This window comes from Lepidochelys olivacea (assembly GCF_965140295.1).
Source record: "Lepidochelys olivacea isolate rLepOli2 genome assembly, chromosome: 19".
In the NCBI taxonomy this organism is placed as follows: domain Eukaryota; kingdom Metazoa; phylum Chordata; order Testudines; family Cheloniidae; genus Lepidochelys; species Lepidochelys olivacea.
The window spans coordinates 9946235-9967734 of NC_140429.1; the positions used below are offsets into that span (position 1 = coordinate 9946235).

General features: G+C 42.1%; 1 protein-coding gene across 6 annotated transcripts; it reads left to right on the forward strand.

The window, feature by feature from the left end:
• Positions 1-388: 388 nt before the first annotated feature.
• DHDDS (dehydrodolichyl diphosphate synthase subunit) lies at positions 389-19969 on the forward strand. Of its 6 annotated transcripts, none has more exons than XM_084652273.1 (10): positions 389-458; positions 1068-1287; positions 1651-1780; positions 3034-3150; positions 5896-6038; positions 7592-7708; positions 7903-8004; positions 13222-13336; positions 14663-14770; positions 17611-19969. In XM_084652273.1, exons 3-10 carry the CDS (start codon positions 1718-1720, stop codon positions 17845-17847), a joined length of 1002 nt encoding a protein of 333 aa, XP_084508399.1. In that variant the 5' UTR covers positions 389-458; positions 1068-1287; positions 1651-1717; the 3' UTR covers positions 17848-19969. The 6 variants fall into 6 exon arrangements, with proteins under 6 accessions (XP_084508399.1, XP_084508397.1, XP_084508400.1 ...); XM_084652271.1 differs by having other exon boundaries at positions 1698-1780; XM_084652274.1 differs by having other exon boundaries at positions 1068-1279; positions 1698-1780.
• The last annotated feature ends 1531 nt before the right edge of the window (positions 19970-21500 follow it).

Here is a 21500-nt window from a genome sequence, read left to right on the forward strand (position 1 = left end):
GGGGCTGTGCCCGTAACCGTCCCAGCCCAGCAGAGTGGGCCTTGCTGCCCCCTTCGCAAGGTGTGAGCTGCCCTGGAACACTGTGCCAGTCAGTTCGGGGTGTGGTCCCCAGAGCACCTCCCCAGGACAGGGCCCCCCTCATGGGAGGGCGGCCCACTCTACCCTCAGCACCCGCCGACCACGACAGTGCGGGGGGGGACCCCTGGGCGGGGCAGGCTGTTCCCATCTCCTGTTACCCCCCGCCCCGTCCCGCCCCTCAGCCGGGTCCTGTCGCCGGCCCCCGGGCCGCGTTGGCGGGAAGCCGAAAGGGCGGGACCATTAAAGGCAGCAGCTTCAGAGCGCGCACGGCGCGTGCGCGGGAGGGGCCCTCCCTCCCTCCGCGCGTGGTGATGACGTATGCGGAAGGACACGTCACCCTGCTGGGGAAGCTGCGGAGAGGCTGGGTGCCGGAGGGAGAGGTAGGGTGGGGAGCGGGCCGAGGCGCTGGGGGTGCTCCCATTGTGTCCCCCCGCTGGGGAAGGGTCTGGGGAGAGCCTGTGGGGGTGGGGAGTACCTGACGCGGCTGGGGGAAGCCCCGGGCTGGTGAGGCGGCGTCGCCTAGTGGGCAGAGCACTGGGCTGGGGCTCAGGAGACCCGGGCTGGACTCCTCTGCCCTGCCGCGTGCCTCAGTTTCCCCATCTGTAGCACAGTGATAATGATCCTTGGTAAAGCGCCTACGGGTGACGTGGGCTGTCTGAGAGCTGGGTAGTATTGTTAGTGGCCAGGGAGGAAGGCTAAGGTCTCGGGAGCCGGGGTCTCCTATTGAGAGGGGGTGGGGAAGTTCTGGTAATAAAGCCCAAGTTCTGGGAGGTGGCTGAGCTGCCCTGAGTCCCTGGCCAGACTTCCTCTCTGGAGGAGAAAGGGGAGGGAATCTAAGTGAGGGTGGGTGAAGAAACCATCCCCTCTGTTCACCTCGGGCCCATGATAGAGTCAAAACAAGGTCTGGAGCGGCATGTATTAAACAGCTAGGTGGACTATCCTCCCCCACCCCCAGGCTCTCTCTCCATTACTGCTTTGTCTGCCCTTAGCTGAAGGTGGATTGCTCAGAGCCCTAATTGGGAGAAAGTAAAGGATTCTTTGGGAGCTCAGCAAGTTGCCACAGACATGATCAATGGGATAAATGTACATGGGATCTATCAGCATTTGATGTGAGTTTAGTGCTGGTGAAACTTTCTGCCTTGATGACTGGAGGCTGAAGTCCTCTTTCTCTACAGAACAGAAATAGCATGAGCGGCAGCAGGTGAGAGGGTGAGTGCAGTCTCCAAGATCAGTTAGCCTTTGTCTTTGCTGATGACCAATTAATGACAACCATGGTGGTGGCTTTTGTAATGTGTGTGCTTATTCTCTGAAACCTGTGCTGAAACCCCACAAGTCTTTTCACCCAGGCCATTGAACAGTTATCAGGTGATATCAATTTTTTCTTATTACCACCCAGTGCTGGCAATATAAAGCTAACAGACTCCATATCCCATTCCTAAGCTATCCAGTCCAGCGATTGCATGTTCTGTTTTTCTAACCTTAGTATAAATTAGTAAAAAAAAGCTCTTAGAAGGTGACTGACTAAAGCGTACTTTTCCAAAGTGACTGTTCTTACCGCTTTGGGCCAAACAGATCCTCCTGATTCATTTGCCCCTTTTCTCATCTTGCCCCCGAAAAAGAGGCCACTGTGGGTAAAGCCATGTCGTGGATCAAAGAAGGAGAGCTGACCATCATAGAGAGATTTTGTGCCAACGTTATAAAGGTAAGACAAACCTCTGTGCTGCCTGTGATGACTAAGCATTTTCAAGATTGATTCTCCATATTATAGAAAAGAACTGTCACTGTGACTGCTTCTGTTATTAATAATAATAATAATAATAATATAATATTTTAAAAAAGCGCCTTTGTATAGGAACGCATGTTAATACTAGTACTGAATGTACATTCCGAAATTGTATTCAGGGATGGAAAATTACACTGGCTTGAATCTTGTGGATGAGCAGGGCAGTAATTGATGCTTGTCAGTAGCAAGCCGGGATTCCCAGATTTCTAATATTTGTAGCCCTGGCTGATCAAGAGATAATGAATCTTAAAATGATGTATCTTGTCATCCTCTTGCTGTTTCTCTCATTTAATTTCTGATAACCAGCATCATAAGAATCGCTAGAGCTAGAAATTATTTTTCCATCTGAAAGCAGATGGAAGCCCTAGTTTTCAAACGGTATTACACGTTCATGTCTGTCTAGTGGTTTGAGAAATAATGGCTGTTTAAATCATATGAGAATTGAAGAGGGCGTTGGAAGGATGCAAGATAATTAGAATATTTTAGATTCATATAATTCCAATTCTTTTTTTAAAAAATATTTATATTGAATGTAATATATCCCAATAGTTCCAGAAAACTATCTGTCATACCCTCTGCAAGCAAGTTTTGAGAAACTTATGCTGTTGGTAACATAAGCATCTCAAAAAGAGCTGTAGATGCCTAGTGACATTAAGGGGAGGAAATATCCATCTTCGGAGTGAAAGTCAGATTTTTTCTTCGTGTAAATGAGTTGGGTCTGTAGTTTCTCTTGAATGCTGAAATTGGAAATGCTTACAATACTGGCAGCGTGGGACTTGGAACACTTGCTGAGTCTTCACTGACAGAAGGTGGTAATCACTTCATAGTGCTGTTCCAGGCTCTCTTGTATCCTAAATATGTTCAGTTCTCTGCCACACAGCAGAGTAAGGGAGAGCCAAAGGCAGTTAATGGTGAATGCCACTGTCATAGTGCTTCAAATGGACCCTAAGCTAGGGTTACCAAAGAACCATATGTACATCTAGTAGCCTGTGTTCTTCTGTCTTTCGCTATCTTGTCTCCCCTTCATCCCCAAACTTTACAGGGACTCCATTAGATGGATTCTATACTAAAGGGGAGGCACTGCCAGGAGCTGGATGGGTTAAGCTAATTGAGGTGGGACTCCAAGTTGGTTGTTAGCTTTCTGTTTAGCCTTTCTTTTTCTTGCCATTTAGGCAGGTCCAATGCCCAAGCATGTCGCATTCATCATGGATGGGAATCGCCGTTATGCTCAGAAGTGTCACGTGAAGAGGCAGCAGGGGCATTCAGAGGGCTTCGACAAACTGGCACAGGTGGGGAGGACCTTCTAAACAGGTGCTTCTGGGTGACAGAGGTTTGGATGTTGGATCCCTGGTTCCAATTTTCGTCAGCATTGTCTCTCTGAGTGCATGGACAACTGCCCCCTTTCTTAAAGGGAGTGAAATCTGGTATTTAGACCCCGGGGCTGGGAGTCAGGATTCCTGGGTTCTGTTCTACCATTGACCCCTGTGGCCTTGGGAAAGTCAATTAATCTCTCCTATTTACTCATCTGTAAAACAGGGAAATAATACCTACCTCATGGATCATGACGCTTAATGTTTATAAAGCACATTCAGATCCTTTAGTGAAAGATTCCAAAGTACACAGTGTGATAGATATGACAATATCCTGGACAAACCTTACTGAATTGAGTCCAATACCTTTGAGGTCCATTGGATTAAATATGCAATTGTTTGTGTTATTCTGAGATTGTATATAACTTCTCTAGGAGGAGCTAATGCAATTCCTCCAGTTATCAGCCCTTTGAAGTCACCCCCAGAGAGGCTCATATATACTAGTTCAAACTGTGTTCTTTAGGGACCAACATCCAAAAAAAGGATTTTGGGATAAATAGCCTGTTTTTAAATAGGTTTCAGAGTAGCAGCCGTATTAGTCTGTATTTGCAAAAAGAAAAGGAGTACTAGTGGCAACTTAGAGACTAACCAATTTATTTGAGCATAAGCTTTTGTGAGCTACAGCTCACTTCATCGGATAAATTGGTTAGTCTCTAAGGTGCCACTAGTACTCCTTTTCTTTTTGTTTTTAAACAGGCTCAGAGCTTTTGGTTCTGATCCTGCAAATGGACAGGACCTCCGATCCATGGAGGTCCCCAGTCCTTAAGGAAAGGTTAGAAGGACTGACAGCGACCAGACTTGTGGAGATTGCTGGGGGAGGATCTCTGATAAGATTATTAGCAAGCATTTAGGTTCTTTTATTGTTTTGAATGTTTTCTCGAGTGCTTTTACCTTAAGAATAAAATATGCTTCCTTAGGAAGGTTTGTGTGGTAACTTATACTGTAGGCTGCTGTTAGTCTCAGAGGAGAAAGCAAGCAGGCTTATTTAGGCAGTCTGTCTTTTATGCTGGGAATAACACAGTGAAGGTAGGGAACTGTTTAGCCTGGAAATCCTGGTCAGAAGGGAGAGAGATGGGTGGGGGGCTGAAAGCTTGAGAGTCAGTGCCCAAGCTGAACCACTAAGGGGATGTACAGGTGCACTTGACGTGAACTGACACATGCAGTATTCTATTATGTATAATCTTTTCTCTTGTATGCTACAAGAAGTGGTTTCCCTGGGTGGGTTACTACTCGGTCTGTTCTGGCATTGACCTCTCTGGTTTAAATACTGTGAATGTTTTCAGCCCCCTGTGAGCCTTCTGCTGGATGTTTATTTCATGAAGGTTGGCTCATCCCTACTCCCTCCACCTAGACTTCCAAGATTCTCTGCGTTGTTATAATTTCTATGGCTACAAAGAGTTCCTGGCCATAATAAGTGGCTATAGGAAGTGTTGGTTTATTATGAGCATGTGCAGTGTACCTCTGCACTGAAGGTGCTCAGATTGGAACGTTAATGAAACTGAAAGGTGACAAATTCAAAACTGATGCAAGGAAACACTTTTTCCACACAGAGCATAATTAGACTGGAACTCATTGCCATATGACGTTGAGGCCAGGAACTTTGCAAGATTCAAATAAGATTTGGACATTGATGTGGATAACAAGAATATCCAGAGTTTTAACAGTTGATGGTTTGGTGGGCGGGGGAGGGGGTTTTTGTTTTTTGTTTTGTTTTTTTTTTAAGGCTCTGGAAGGGTTATAAAACCTCATGAGTCAAGGTTTATGCCAATCTCTAACTATTAGGGGTTACGATGAGACTTTCATGGAAGGTGGGCTATCTCACATCTGCCTACTGAAAGTTTCTTCTGAAGCATCTGTCGCTGGACACTGTTGGAGACGGGACGCTGGACTAGATGAATCTCTGGTCTGACCCATTACAGCAATTCCTGTGTTCCTAAATGCTCCTTCTGCTTTACTGGCTGTTCTTGGAACACACTGTAATCTACCCTGTAACAGACCCTACAGTTACTCAGTGTTTAGGTTCTGTGCAGGGGTAAAGAAAGGGTATATTTGTTCAAGCCAAGATTCTTTTCCAGAGTCCTTTGAGGTGAATCAGGAATCTTTATAGAACTAGGAGCATTGTAGACTCTTCTTTTTCTTTTCTTTTCGTCCCAGTCATTGTTAGCGTAGTGATGAACTTCCATGAAGTTCACACACTTGCTGAGATCTGGTGCTCTGAGTCAGTGGTTCTCAACCAGGGGGTACATGTACCCCTTGGGGTACACAGAGGTTTTCCAAGGGGTACATCAGCTCATTTAGATATTTGCCTAGTTTTACAACAAGCTACATAAAAAGCACTACCAAGGTCAGTACAAACTAAACTTTCACACAGACAATGACTTGTTTATACTGCTCTATATATTGTATACTGAAATGTAAGTACAATATTTATATTCCAATTGACTTACTTTATAATTGTGTGGAAGAAATGAGAAAGTCAGCATTTTTTCAAGTAATAGTGCACTGTGACACTTGTGTATTTTTATGTCTGATTTTGTAAGCAAGTAGTTTTTAAATGAGATGAAACTTGAGGGTACCCAAGACAAATCAGACTCTGAAAGGGGTACAGTAGTGTGTAAAGATTTTGAGTCACTGGTCTGAGTGACTACATTTTTCCTCTTGCAGACACTGCGGTGGTGCTTGAATCTGGATATCCGGGAGGTCACGGTCTATGCATTTAGCATTGAGAACTTTAAACGCTCCAAGGAGGAGGTGGATGGGCTGATGGAGCTGGCAAGGCAAAAATTTAGCCGCCTGCTGGAAGAACAGTAAGATCCTCTCAAGCCCACACTGAGAGGGCGAAATAAATGTGGGGCAAAGGGAGAATGGCAGTAAGGGATGTTAAAGTGATGTTGTGACATGTTAATCTGCATTAACTCAATTAAAGTAGCTATAGATCTCTCCAGCTGTAGACCTGGATTCAGTGTGGATTTAGATGACCACAGAGAGGCATTTTAATGGTTCCACAACTTGGCACATTTATTTGTGTCTGCATGCAGCGTGGGACAAAAAGAATGAAAGCCCTGACTTTGTGACATCAGAAGAACTGTCGGGGGACAGGGTTAGAATAAAGAGGGCTCGGTTAGTGTAGTTCAGTATTTGGGTGAATTGGTAAAGGTAGAGAGGGTCTGGAATATTAGAGTGATGCTGTAGGTCATGACTGAAGTAGGCTGAAAACTTGCATGTAGCACTGGTTTGCATTGTACTGGACTTGAGCCAGCGTTGTCATTCTCCACTCAGGAGCTGGTACTGGAATACAAAGGTGGTTGTTGATTTCAGGATAGAGCTAACAGGAGAGTGTCTTTTCTGTCCAAAATAACTATATAGTGAGCATGTTTCCTGTTGGCATTGTTTTTCCCTTGTTGATGCACTAGTCTCCCCTCCAATTGGAAATTAGTGATATGTGAATAGCCACTACTAATTCTAGCTGCCCCATACCCCTCTTAATTTCTGCTTAGCAAAATGCAGGAAAATAATCACCTTATATAAAAGTCTTTCATGTGATTAATTTCATAGCCTCTAAGTATGGCAAACCATGCACAATCCCACAACTATGATCCTTATCTTGGTTCTTTTTTAGACCGTTACTGAACGATTTCTGTGTGTCAGGAAACTGGGGGGGTTATTTTTATTTTTAAATTTCTCTTGAAGAAATGGCTAGAGCTCTAGCAATGGTCAAATTCAGGCTGCCTGGAAACAACTTCAGCACAACTGTCCTCACTGCCAGTTACATCAGGTCTTAATGTCACCTGTGATGTCATGACCCTCTTCTTCCATAATAGATGTTAGGAGTGCCAGATGTAATTTACAGGAAATAGGTAGGGCCCTACCAAATTCACAGCCATCAAAAACGCATCACAGACCGTGAAAACTGGTCTTCTGTATACTTTTACCCTATATCAGCGTTTCTCAAACTGAGGGTCCTGACCCAAAAGGGAGTTGCAAGGCTATTGTAGGGGGGGGTCATGGTATTGCAACCCTTACTTCTTCACTGCCTTCAGAGCTGGGTGGCCAGAGAGCCCCAGCTGCTGGCTGAGTGTCCAGCTCTGAAGCCAGTGACCTCACCAGAAGCAGCACAAAAGTAAGGCTGGCATGGTATTGGGGATGGGGGGGTGTCATCACTCTTTGGGGGAGATTGTTGTGGGTTTTACATAGTCATGCTTTCTTATAACACTGTGAAATTCAAGATTTTTAAAATGCTATGACCATGAAACTTACGAAAATGAACTGTAAATTTGGTAGGGTCCATGGCAGTAGGGTTTGGCATGCCTGCTGTTGATCAGAGCCCAGCTGCTCTCCTCAGCCTTGTTGTTCTGTGTAGGGAGAATTTGAAGAAGCATGGTGTGCGTATCCGTGTCCTTGGGGACCTGCCACTTCTGCCACTGGATATTCAGGAATTGATTGCCCAAGCTGTGCTGGCCACCAGAAACTACAACAAGTGAGTAGTACACAATTCAAAGTTGCAGAGATACTGTATCCATCCCATGCCCTTGGAAGTGGAGGTTCAACAGACACTGCACATTGTCCCTTTCTGCCTTTTTCCCCATAAGCATGCATCAGTGTTCTAGATAGATTCTTCTCTCTGTTACCTGCTGGGTCCTTCCTTGAGTTAGTTTCTTTCACATTTTTCAGATGTTTTCTGAATGTCTGCTTTGCATACACGTCAAGACATGAAATCAGCAATGCAGTGAGAGAGATGGCCTGGGGTGTGGAACAAGGACTACTTGAACCTAGGTAACTTGTGTATCTCACTCTAATGACTCTAGTCTACCCACGTCCCACTCACAACTTCTGGAATTACTGTGTAGTCTTCCATAGGTGCAACAAAATAAGACCCATCGCTTTAAAATCCAGTCAGTTTCTGGATGTCACCATTAGGATGCTGGCATGAAATAAAGCAGGGTGGATTTGATTTAAATCAATTTGATTTAAATCACTAGTCAGGAAGACTCCATTTAATCATGGATTTCTACCTAAAAGTGCATTCTTGTTGGTTGTTACAACCTTAATACATGTTCTTCACAAGATAGTTGTAGGTTTCATTTTTAGAAGGTACACACTATACATTTTTAAAGTGACTTATTTTGAAAACTTTTCAGATTAGTTTTACAGCTATATCAGAAAATGAATGATTGTTTGGTTATTTCATTTACCAAAGGTAATTGAAGCAGATAGTTCACCTCCCAATGACTTCATACATATCTCCAATTCAACAGGTTAATCATTAATATTTGGAGGATTTTCTTGCCATGCTGTATTAGGTGGAGAACATCACCAGACTGACATTTTAAATTGTTTTATTTAACTAAAACAACAATATTATGTATTCTGGATTGTTTTCTTCAACAGCAAACGTATAAAATTTTAACGAAACAAACATATGAATTTTTGAATTTAGTTAAACATTCAAATTTTTTAAAATCAGGTTTTTGTTAAAATTGTTTTAACCAAAATAGTTAAATGACATTTTTTTTTTAAAGTGAAATTGACTCTGTCAGCCAGGTCAACATGAGAAACTTAAAATATTGGCTTCTGCAGCTAGCTCAGTCATCTTCACCTTCATTTTCCTGTTTGTTCATAATCTGGAAAAGAAAAACAAATTTTCCTGCTTTTTCCTGTCCCACAAAAGATTTCTCAATTTGGAATGAATTAGTCCAAAGGAAGAAAATATTCTTTCTACTCCAGCAGAAGAAGCTACTGCTGTTAAAAGTGAGATTATCACTTCAACAGTCTCTGAGTCCAAGTGCTTAAGTGACTTCCACCAGTTCACTGGTGTGACTTTCTTTAAAACATCAGAAAACATATATTTCTTGAATGGTTCACCCTGAGCTCTGAAGTTTATTATAGTTGGCATTATGGAGGGATGGTTGCTGGATGTCCATGTCACAGCCAACTCTTCTTCAGCAGTTAAGGTTTGACCCTGGTACCGAATATTGAGAATATTTGCAAGAAAATGAGCAGGAGATAGCTTGTCCCATTTGTTTTTTTTAATGCTTGTAATTTAATTCTGTCATTGCATATTTCTCTTTTTAAGATCTCACTCCGTTCCTTCCAGATTTCAACAGCATCAGCAATAAAACAGCTGTTTCCCTGCATTTTGTTCAGGGCGAGAGAAACAGGCTTCAGGGTACTCAGCACGTGTTCGACATTTCTCTTAAGCCCAATGTTGAGAACTTTGGCTGTGACAGGGCCATCTATTTTTTCATGATTTTGTTCACAAACTGTCATCATATTAGGCCAGTTCTTGATACAGTGCTCAGAACAGTCCACTACGGAGTTCCAGAGCAGGTCTTGTGGGAGAGTTAGCTTGGTTCCTTCCACTTTTTTCAGAGCAGCTGTTGCAAAGTGGTTGTTGTGGTAGTATTTTGCAATTTCAACAACATTAGCCTTTATTTCTGGAAGACTGAAGTCTTTGGCTAGGAGGTGCATGAAATGAGCACTGCAACCCTATGTTATCAGCTTGGGACTCTCTTCTAAATTTCTTCTCATCTTGGATACATTTGCAGCGTTGTCTGTGACCAAGTTGCGTACGAGACATTTGAATATTTTTTTCACAGTTTGTTATACCTTTTACTGCTACTGTTTGTAGGTATTCTGCTGTGTGTACATTTCCTGATGTATCAATTGTTTTTGTAAGGAAGACATTTCATTCTTCTGTTGTCACACAAGCACATACGACAAGATTATTGTGGACATTGCTGCACCCATCACGACTCAGGTTAACAATTTCACCCTCTAGACCTTTTGCACACTGCTCAATTTCTCTTTCATACACTTTTTTTCCAGCAATTTGCCTGCAATATCTGCTCTGCTGGGTGAACTGTATCCTGGTTTTAATGGCTGAACCATGTTAATGAACTGTGGGTTCTCAATCATATGGAAAGGAGAGTTTGTTGCATAAACAAACTGAGCAATTTTTTCATCAATTACCTCTTTTTGTGATCTGCTGGTTCTTACCACAAACATATCTATGGTTGTTTCTGGATGATGGGGATTTATTTATTTATTTTTTGCTACAGGTGATATACTGTGGCTATGTGACATACATGATATGACTGAAACATGATCATTGGCAGAATAACGCTGAAACTATAGAAAATGATGGTGATGTTGAAGGTGGATAGTTTTCAGAACCCTGTATGTTGAGGATGGAGTCTCCTAAACAAAATAAGTCGATGCAGTTATTTAATTATTATTACCATACTGCTCATTTAGTAGTATTCATCGCGTTCACTGACACTCAGTACTACTTGAAAGGTGAAATTGTAAAAGGAAGATCTGACTATTTCAGCTATTTTTTATCACAACTGCATCTAAAATAACAGTACCATAGAGTAACAACTATATTTTTTGCTCAAACATGAGAATTCAAGAATAGTCCAGAAGGAAGACTGGCAGTCCTTAAGAAAGAGGTATGAAATAAAAAAAAGTTTACCACCCTGAAGATTCTGCATGTTCAGACATGTTCCTTTCATCATCTTCAATGCGGCTTCCTCCTGAGAAGGAACACTTCTCATGATGTTGTTTCATTCGGGCAACCAGGCCTTGCATTTCTTTGTTGCACTGTTTGCATTTTGCATGCATGCCTGCCTTACCCACAGGTAGAGGAACTTCATTAAAATATTCCCAAACTGGGTCTCTTTTATGGCCTGCTGCCATTATAGGTTTTCCCTTCTAGTGAGAATGGTATGGTAGATCTCAAATTAATGAAGGCTACACTCAGACCTCAAGACTTCTGGAATATGCGGCTCCAACAGTTTCACTTTTGTTTCTACTGCCTGTCCCTTCCATCTCACATTTATCTCCAGACTTCTCCTTGTCCAGATCTATTCCGCCCCGCAACAATCTTCTATTCATTAAAGTTTTTGAAACTTGGCACTTTTAGAGAGAGGTAAGGGATTGACTCTGTGTACACAAATTTGCAGCAGGACAATATTATTTGCAGCGGGTCTGTTATTTCGCACCTCAATTTATTTATTTATTTATTTTAAAACATTTTTGCTGTTAACAAGCATATTATCTCTGGAGACACAAATCCACAGTTTGAGAACTGCAAAACTAAGCATCTGTGATGGTATCTAGACTGAGCACTGAGTCCCATTGGGTAGATAGAAAAATTCACCTAAATAATCTATAACAAAGCCCCTAAAACCCAACAAGATTAGATCCCTAATCCATGAATTTTTGAAACTCATTTACAAAACTTTTGTTAAACATTACATGAATATATTATCTCATACTATGGAATTAGAATTTATAATCCCTATTCCATGATGAGATATATACATTTGAGCTATAATTTATCTTAATTAAAACTATCTTTAGATACGTTTTTTCCTCAAAAAGCATTTTATCAAAAAAATCAGATTTAAATAAAAAAAATACTTTATTCCAGGGTGGATAAAAATAAATGAACAGGGAGAGCAAGACTGCTTTTGATCAAAAGACTTCAGTGTGGAATGTTCTATATATGGTGATAAAGAATTCAGGGGTGATGGGTTTACAAGGTCTTTCAGCAAATAATCAGTCCTTTCTTTCCACCACTGCTAACCACACTTGATGGGATAATGAGTTGCTCTTTAAAAGGGTGCTGGATGTGATTCCAAAACTGGTCCCTGGAGTGCTTGCTTGTGGCTCACAGAGAGCTGGTTAGTCATATGATGCTGGCTTCTCCTTATTTTCAGCTGCTGGACTGCATAAAAAAAACCAACTACAATTATATCAAATACCTTAATATTGAGACAGATTCTTTGCCACTTTCCATCCCCTTTGTGCTACGGGCCCTCGCCCTTTTGTAAGGGGATCCTCCAGCATGGAGAACTCCCAACAGCTGTGGAGCTGGCATGGCCAGCTCCTACTCTGCCTTCTCCACAATCTCCTGGCACGGGGGACAGAGGAGGTGCGCCCAGGATACGCTGGTGCTGTGAAGTGAAAAGGCCAATACCTTCCCCTGGATGTTCAGCAGATTGCTTTGCAATGTCCAGTCTTTCAGACTTGAACTGAGTCCTTGTTTCAGATAACCCATCTATGCTACGAGTACAGACATGTAGGAGACCATGTTACAATGCAGCTATCTTAAATTGGTTCCATCACACTTCCCGTTGTAGTGTCTGGGATCTTAACTATGTCTCATAACGAAGCTAAAGCTTTGGATATACCCAGCAGGAATTTTAAGGTCTGACCTACGCTGTAAATTTGAACTGTGTTGTAACTAGTTTAGGGAGCAAACGTGGTAACCTGTAGGGTATATAGGCCCTTAGTTTACAGGTTTTAATAGCTACACAAAACCTTTTTTTTTTTTTTTTTTTGGGTCCCAATACACCCATAAATGCCATTTTAAAGAGACAGTAACACCACAGCACCTTGACTTGGTAAGTGGTTTAGTCCGTCAGTTAATGTATTGTAAAAACAGGATGATTCCTTGCAAGTTTCACCCGATACTTTGTCATATTTTCCCTAGTGGCCCTTAGGCATTCACTGATTCCAATCAGACTGGTTTATAGTGACTTAAAATTACTATGTGAGGGCCTTTTTGGTGGCCTTAGGTAACATGGTGATGAGTATGGTACAAGAACCTGAACAGAACGGAAGTGAGCTAGAGGGTCTCAATTCAGTTCCAGTGTTTATGGCATAAAAGATGCCTTGACAGTTGGCTTCCTTGCTGGCAGTCTCAGTTGTGAGGTCAAGTAACAAATGGATCATAGAGACTGAACTCCCCTCTCCATGCTGGAGCCAGAGTAGAGTTGAGATGGTCAGGAGAGGGAAAGGAGCTTACACTGCCACTGTCTGTACTGTAGGTCTCTTCAATCTCTGGTGTTCTCTGTCCAGAACAGCAAACTCATACCTTTATAAGTAGGCCTAGTAACTCTGATTTCATGGTGTTATCACTGTCAGGTTATGAAAGTGATCTTATTAATGAGATGTCTCTCCGTCTGTCTCTTTCTCTCTCAGCGATGTGTCAGAGTCATTGCTCGATAAATGTCTCTACACCAACAACTCCCCCAACCCAGACCTCCTGATACGAACCTCTGGAGAGGTCCGACTTAGTGACTTCTTGCTCTGGCAGGTAAAACCTCTGTCTTGTTCTGAAAATATTCCGTATTTGCGTAACAGGTGGAGGTGGAGGTTCTTACAAGCTGAATCCCTGCTTTCCTTCGTTCTTGCTTCTCCTCATATTGTGGTCCTGTAATGTAGACCTACAACAAACTAAATAGCAACACAGAGAAGGGCACAACAGCTGTCACCCAAACATATATGTCTGACAAATACCTTTATGCCATGTATCTGCGCAGGTAAAATGAGTTTGTTCAACTTCTAGTCTACATTGGAGAATGGGAGGAAGTGGCCAAGAAATGGATCAGACATTCTGGAGAAGCTACTAAATGGTCTGAGGGTTGTGTGTCCTGTACACCATGACAGCCCTGAAACAGGAGTTATTCTGATGTTGATGAAGCTAATTTGAAATGTTGAAAGGGAATGTCTTAATTGTTATATTTCTCTGTAACAAAATGAGAACTTAAAATTCTTTAGATTTTATATAGCGTTTTTTAAATCTTCAAAGAACTGTACAGACGTTAGCAGTCCTTGCAATGGCCCTGGAAGGTAGAGCATTATCCACATCTTTCAGAAACCCTTGCAGAATAATTATATAACTTTCCCAAGTCTTTAGAAGGAGTTGATGGCAAAAGCAAGATTTAAGTGAAAAGATCCTAGCTCCCAGTCCTAAGATGTTACCCACTGTGTCTCAAATTCAAGGTGCAGTTACAGTGACATTAAGAGAGGGTAAAAAGGAATCACACAAGATGTCCTATGATAAATGGTGGTCCAGAGGTCATGTTCTGATCCCTAATATGAACCTGTCATCCATCCCTGACACAGGCTCCAGTAGTCATGGGATGCTGTTTTAGTTTTGCTGTGTGGCTTGATGCTTAATTTACTAGCAATAGATTATTTTAAGACTGATGTAGCAGTCTAACCCTGCCTGCAGATTGTAATAAGGATGGAAGATCCTTGCACTACCAACAGTAGAAACAAACAGGTGCAAATAGAACAGTGTTAAGCTGACTCTGAATTTCCTGGCTGTTGTGGTTTTAATTTAAACCCCCTTCATCCAAACGGTATGTTATCATCCCTCTGAGGGATGATTGTTGCTTAATGCTTCCTAGTCTTTTCCTATTAAAATTTCACACAACCAATCCGATAAAGCAGGCTGTGTTGTAATTCTTGGAATACTGTATTGGACTGCCTCATGTACACATGCAGGCAGGACCTGATAAATCCTATGAGAGCCGCTGGCTGGGAAGCTCTGGCATAGCTTGTGACTGACAGAGCCACTTCTTGATGATTTTTCATCCCTAGGATATTAAATTCTTGGTGATCTTGCTTTCTGCAGACATCCCACTCATGCCTGGTGTTTCAGTCTGTACTGTGGCCAGAATATTCCTTCTGGAACTTGTGTGAGGCTATCCTTCGGTTCCAGATGAACCACAGCGCTTTACAGGTAAGAGCACGAGATAGGATAAGCCCAAGATATATTGTCCACAGTAAAACAGTAATAGGCTGGAAGTCAGGAGAGCATGTGTGTAAAGTAGCCTAGTAAGTATTAGAAACATTGCAATTAACCATGTTTGGATAAACTAATGATATGTCTAGTCAGATGCTGTTTCAATAGTGGCTTACAGCAGATGTTCAGTAGTGGGGTGAGTATAATGATGCACCATATCACCACTTGTCTGGTGGCTGGGGTGGTTTCTGCAGAATGTTTCACAAAACAATTTCTAGCCTTTATAATAATGAATAATGATGGCATAGAAAATCTGAGCCAATGCTGATCTGACCTGATCTAATACTGTTTGCCTGAGTTTTCAGATAAAAGAAGCAGCTCTGACAGCTGGGATTCTCCCCTGTTCATCTCATTAGGATGTGCATTCTGAAGCATAATGACACATTGCAATACAATTAACTGATTGACCGATGATCATTTTAATAGAAGTATCCAGACACTTTGGGATTCTGGGCAGCGCTGAAATACCACAACTTCTTCCATAAGCAATGAGAAGGTGAAAAGCCCCAATACTGCCTCAAACTTCTTATAGGCTTGTCATTGATCATGTAATTTGGGTTGCACCTCAGTGATAAAAACACACAAAATTTAAACAAATTCCCCTAATCTCACTAGATTGCTTTAATGCCTCATTTATTTTGAGGGCATAATAAGGTTCGATTACAATGAGATGGGTTAAAATGTCACCTAAATGTAGTTAACCCCAACTTCAAGGTATTAACATGTAAGTTTTTAACTCTCTGGGAGCATTCTGATCCTATCCCTTTCAAACATGCAGATTGCTGAAAAATAATCAAATTAATGTTTTCACTGCAAATCTATTCATTTAATATTCTCTGCTTTCCATTTAGTTTTCTTTCTGACCTAGATTGATTTAACTAGGTAAGGAGGAATTTCCCCATCAGTGCTACAGCTTATTAAGTGTGGATTACTAGAACAGCCAAAAGTGAAACTGACTGCGGCTAGCTGTCATAATAGCTTTAAAACTGTTAGCCCCGTACATACTGAGATTAGGCCAACTATCTCATGGCAACCGGAAATCAATTGAGGGTGTTTCTGCAGAAGTTGGTTAGAGATCCTAGCCAAAACTTGTTTGAATTTCTAATTTTTTTTTTTGGCTTTATTTGTTACTTGTGTTCCCATGTATTACGAATTATGGTCAAATACAAGGACTTGTTTTTTAAAAAAAAAAGTTACTCTATTTAAAATGAGTTACTGTTGCTAGACCAAATTTTATAGGAACTCAGCATTTTCTAGTTACTAGCACTGTCACTTGTATTCTCGTTTATGGAGAGTCGCTAGTGCCTTAATTAAATGAATAACCAAGATTACTTGGGGCAGCCTTAATCTTTGGATAGTGCTCCACATTGCTACGTAAAAATTGAGTTAGATTTCCAGGCCTGTTCTCTTTACAGGGCATCAGGGGTTGTACATGCTACTAAGTGTGCATTTAGGCTTTGTGGGAGGAGAGCTGCTTGTCACTCTAAAGCAGTGATACTCAGACTGGGGCTTAGGAGCCACAAGTGGCTCTTTAATGTGTTTTCTGTGGCTCTTTGCAGCATATGATATTAAAACACTGATTTAATTCTTTACTGATCAGGATGCTTTTACTATGTTATTAACCAATTGTAGAATACTTGGTCAGTCATTTTGCTGTGAGAATAATATATCAAAATAATAAACGAAGCAGTGAATTCAAACTACTGTGGCTCTTTTGGGTAATGTTGATCGCTAATTTAGCTCTTGAGCCAGTGAGGTCAGAGTATCACTGCTTTAAAATAATCGCTGAAGCTTCGGAAGGAGCTGGGATGATGGCACATGAAGGAAAGTCTCATCCAAGGCCAAGGAGGGTCCACATAGGTGTGGGATGAATTGTGTTGAGAAGGAAGTATGTCAAAGAAGATGTGGTAGGGTTTTGGTGGCTTGACTTCTGCTGCTAGATGACAGTGAATTTTATCAGCTGAGGAGCTTTATTTTGGGATGGGATTTCTGCACTGTGGGAAGCCTTGTGGAGACTCCTAAATCCTTTGGGGTTTTTTTTGTTTTTTTTTAAAGTCTCCATGTAGCTTTCTAGTATTCAAAGCTACATGACTGCAGACTTCAGAATGTGATGTGGAGAGAAATCAAACTATTTTTATACTGGAAAAGTTCAATACTTAAATCTGTTACCTTTCTATAGCCTCCATACTGCGTCTTTAAATCAGTGTATTAAGTCCAAAGTGTCATCTGGGTGGTGGTGAACCTGCTCTCACTTTCTGCTGAAGCAGATTACTTTGGACAGCTGGTCATCAGATGGTAGACTTGCCCCATAAACCATTGTGCTGTCTCCTATAACACCACCTTTGAACTGCTTTGAGAACCAGTTCCAAGGATTCTGGGATTGCTTTGACAGGGACTGTTTCGGTTACATGGTTCGTGGTTTGAGAGCTGTGTTGTAAACTAGCTTCTTTAACTCTGATTCAGATACTCGAGGTTTTTCCACTGGCAGTCACAGCCTTTGTTCCCATATTAAAAGTGAGTCTGTGACCAGACCTAGGTCTCTGTGAAGGGTTCCTCAAGGATTTCCCTGTATCTTTTCCAGCCAATCTAACAGCTGCCTAACAGTATAGGATATTCGCACAGGGCCTATTTTTGGTTTAATCTACAGATTGATGGCTAAGTAAGCAGAGACTTATTTTTGCTACAGCCCATTCTGCCATGTATCTGCACCACAAAAAGAGGAATGAGCTGAAAGAGCCAGTAAAATGCTAATACTCTCTTGCTTTTCACTTCTTCAGAAGGCCAGAGATTTGCACATGGAGGAAGGGAAGCGGCAGCAGCTGGAAAGTGACCAGGCTTATGTGACAAACAAGCTGCAACAGGAAGGGTCTGCATCCCATGGAGACTCTCAGCGCCGACGGACACTATTGCAGAAATACACTGCCCTGCGGGAAGAGAGAATCCAGAGCTTTCTGCAGGCTCTGGAGCACAAAAGAGTGGACTTCCTTGAAAGGTTGTGTACAGTGTCTGCATGACCTGGATAGGCCTTGTGACAGTGAATATGAGCAGTGTTAGAAATAACACTATTGCTAGGCCAGAGGAATTCACTATGTGGCAGGGTGTTCCACACTGGTGATGCAGGACTGGTACAAGATTTTATATCCAAAGTGCCACTATCCAGAGGGCAGATCTGGGCTGAGTACTATGCGGCTTTCTAGTTCTGTAAATGCCACTGAGGAAGGTAATGTGTCAGGATGGTCTTGCCTCCTGCCACTAAAAATCGAGAAAGGAATGCAATGCCCCCTCTCTTATCTCTGCTGCCTGACACTTTGCATCTCTGGGTATTTTTGCGACAAGCAATTGACTAGAATTAACTTAAATCCCCTTGTGAATCAGCTGAGGCAAAGCTACCCAATTCTCCCTTAAATCTGCCTTGGACTCTGTGCTTCAGTTCCTACTGCCACTTTCGGTAAGATTTGTTTATTATAATAACATGGGTGGTCAGCTCTTCCAAAGAAGCATGCTATTCCCCTTCTGTGTGGAAAGAATTGTTTGTGGTGGGGACATGCTATGAGCTGTGGCAAAAAATATTCTCCATAAATCATTTTCTTCTTTGCCCTCCTTGCCTTTTTGTTCCAGGTTTTGATACAACTGCTGCTGGCTTTCAAAGAGCTGTAGCAAAACATAGACTGTCAGCCATGCTGTATAGAGGAAGAAGTTGTTACTGGCCCTTAATATAATCTTGTACTTGCATTGTTGTTCCATCATCCTTTCTACAGTCTTGAAGCAAGGAAGGGCACAGGTGTCTTCCAATATCAGGCACAATACTTCTGTTTATTTATTTATTTATTTTAGAGGAGGTGTGGAGAAAGAACCTTACCTGAATCAAATACCTTGTTAAAAAGAACTTGTCTGAGGCAGGGAGAGAACTTAGCTAAAGCCAGCTATGTTATGATCTACTAAATGAGTGTAAAACTCAACCCACATGTACAGCTTTCCCCTTCTGCTTCAGAGTATTGGGATGGCCTTAGCTCAAGTACATGGGGACTGAGATCAATCCATGTTTCCTATTCAATACAGTTTAAAGATGACCTGTAGAGGCTCTTAACAGGGATGGTTTGTGTGGCTGTGGAGTAATTTGATGATGGGAAAGACTCAAATTGACACTGTACTATCTGTTTTGAATTCCCTACTGGCAGGGAGATGGGCTAGCTGACCTTCTGTTTTTTCGTCTCTGATTTATGTGCTTTTGTATGGTCAGAACCAACTGAACATGTCTCCACAACTTGTTCCTGAGGCACGTTCAAATGCAACATCAGCTTTTGCTGTTTTTAAAGTGTTCCTTTTACCTCTTGATAAAAAAAATGCAGATTTAAAAGATTAAGTGCTGTAAACAGCACTCTGAAAATTATTGTGAAGATGATTAAAATGCTTTATATTAAAAAGTAAGCTGAAAATTTAAAACTAGAGGAAGCTGCTTTTCTAAGATTTAATGAAGATGATGCCCAGGTATAATGTTGTTGTTCCTTAACCAATGTGTGACTCCGCACTTCATTTTAACAGGCATAGAGTGAATTAGCAGATTTTCTGATTTATTCTGTTTGGGTGATGTGCTGGAAACCTGAGACATTGGCTGAATAAACCACTTTCCAGTGCATCCTCTTGTGTAAATAGCTAATGCAACTCCCCAAATAATGCATTGTGAGATCTATGGGTGATGGAGGCTGTCAATTTGATAGTGTTTATCCAGCTGCATTTCATTTAATCCTTTCTTTACATTTCATAGAGTCTTCTGCGGAAATAGTTCTTAAAATCTGATCTCTTTTATCCTTAAGGAGCTGGATTTCTCTGTAGTCTAAATTTTACGGGGCAGGTAGAGTCCTAGCACAGTACTTGGGAGCCCTATTCCCTTGTACCCTTCAGGAACTAGAGAATATGTTCTGTGCAATAACCTGTTTTTTGGTCAAATAAAATTATATTTTCAGGTGTAAAATGAAAACAATGACAGCCTGAACTGCAGTGGTGGTATGCTTTTCTAAAATAAGGAAAAACAGCACCCAGAGCTTGTACATATATACCTTTTAAGGAATGGGTCTTTCCACTGAAGTTTTTGAGCTAAAGCCCCAGGAATAAAGTTGCAAGCCTTTTCAAGGGAGAGTCCAATTTCTGTAATTTAGAATGGTGTAAAAGCCTTGAGCAAAGGTGGATCTTTAAAAAAGGGAAGGAGGAGGATCCTGGGAACTACAGGCCAGTCAGCCTCACCTCAGTCCCTGGAAAAATCATGGAGCAGGTCCTCAAAGAATCAATCCTGAAGCACTTGCATGAGAGGAAAGTGATCAGGAACAGCCAGCATGGATTCACCAAGGGAAGGTCATGCCTGACTAATCTAATCGCCTTTTATGATGAGATTACTGGTTCTGTGGATGAAGGGAAAGCAGTGGATGTATTGTTTCTTGACTTTAGCAAAGCTTTTGACACGGTCTCCCACAGTATTCTTGTCAGCAAGTTAAGGAAGTATGGGCTGGATGAATGCACTATAAGGTGGGTAGAAAGCTGGCTAGATTGTCGGGCTCAACGGGTAGTGATCAATGGCTCCATGTCTAGTTGGCAGCCGGTATCAAGTGGAGTACCCCAAGGGTCGGTCCTGGGGCCGGTTTTGTTCAATATCTTCATAAATGATCTGGAGGATGGTGTGGATTGCACACTCAGCAAATTTGCGGATGATACTAAACTGGGAGGAGTGGTAGATATGCTGGAGGGGAGGGATAGGATACATAAGGACCTAGACAAATTGGAGGATTGGGCCAAAAGAAATCTGATGAGGTTCAATAAGGATAAGTGCAGGGTCCTGCACTTAGGATGGAAGAACCCAATGCACAGCTACAGACTAGGGACCGAATGGCTAGGCAGCAGTTCTGCGGAAAAGGACCTAGGGGTGACAGTGGACGAGAAGCTGGATATGAGTCAGCAGTGTGCCCTTGTTGCCAAGAAGGCCAATGGCATTTTGGGATGTATAAGTAGGGGCATAGCGAGCAGATCGAGGGACGTGATCGTCCCCCTCTATTCAACATTGGTGAGGCCTCATCTGGAGTACTGTGTCCAGTTTTGGGCCCCACACTTCAAGAAGGATGTGGATAAATTGGAAAGAGTCCAGCGAAGGGCAACAAAAACTATTAGGGGACCGGAACACATGAGTTATGAGGAGAGGCTGAGGGAACTGGGGATGTTTAGTATACGGAAGAGAAGAATGAGGGGGGATTTGATAGCTGCTTTCAACTACCTGAAAGGGGGTTCCAAAGAGGATGGCTCTAGACTGTTCTCAATGGTAGCAGATGACAGAATGAGGAGTAATGGTCTCAAGTTGCAGTGGGGGAGGTTTAGATTGGATATTAGGAAAAACTTTTTCACTAAGAGGGTGGTGAAACACTGGAATGCGTTACCTAGGGAGGTGGTAGAATCTCCTTCCTTAGAGGTTTTTAAGGTCAGGCTTGACAAAGCCCTGGCTGGGATGATTTAACTGGGAATTGGTCCTGCTTCGAGCAGGGGGTTGGACTAGATGACCTTCTGGGGTCCCTTCCAACCCTGATATTCTATGATTCTAGTATGGATTATCATCACTAGAAAGTTTTCTGGGAAGGCTTGCTATGTAGTTGAAGAGCCCTGTCACAACCCAAAAAGCTATGGGCTG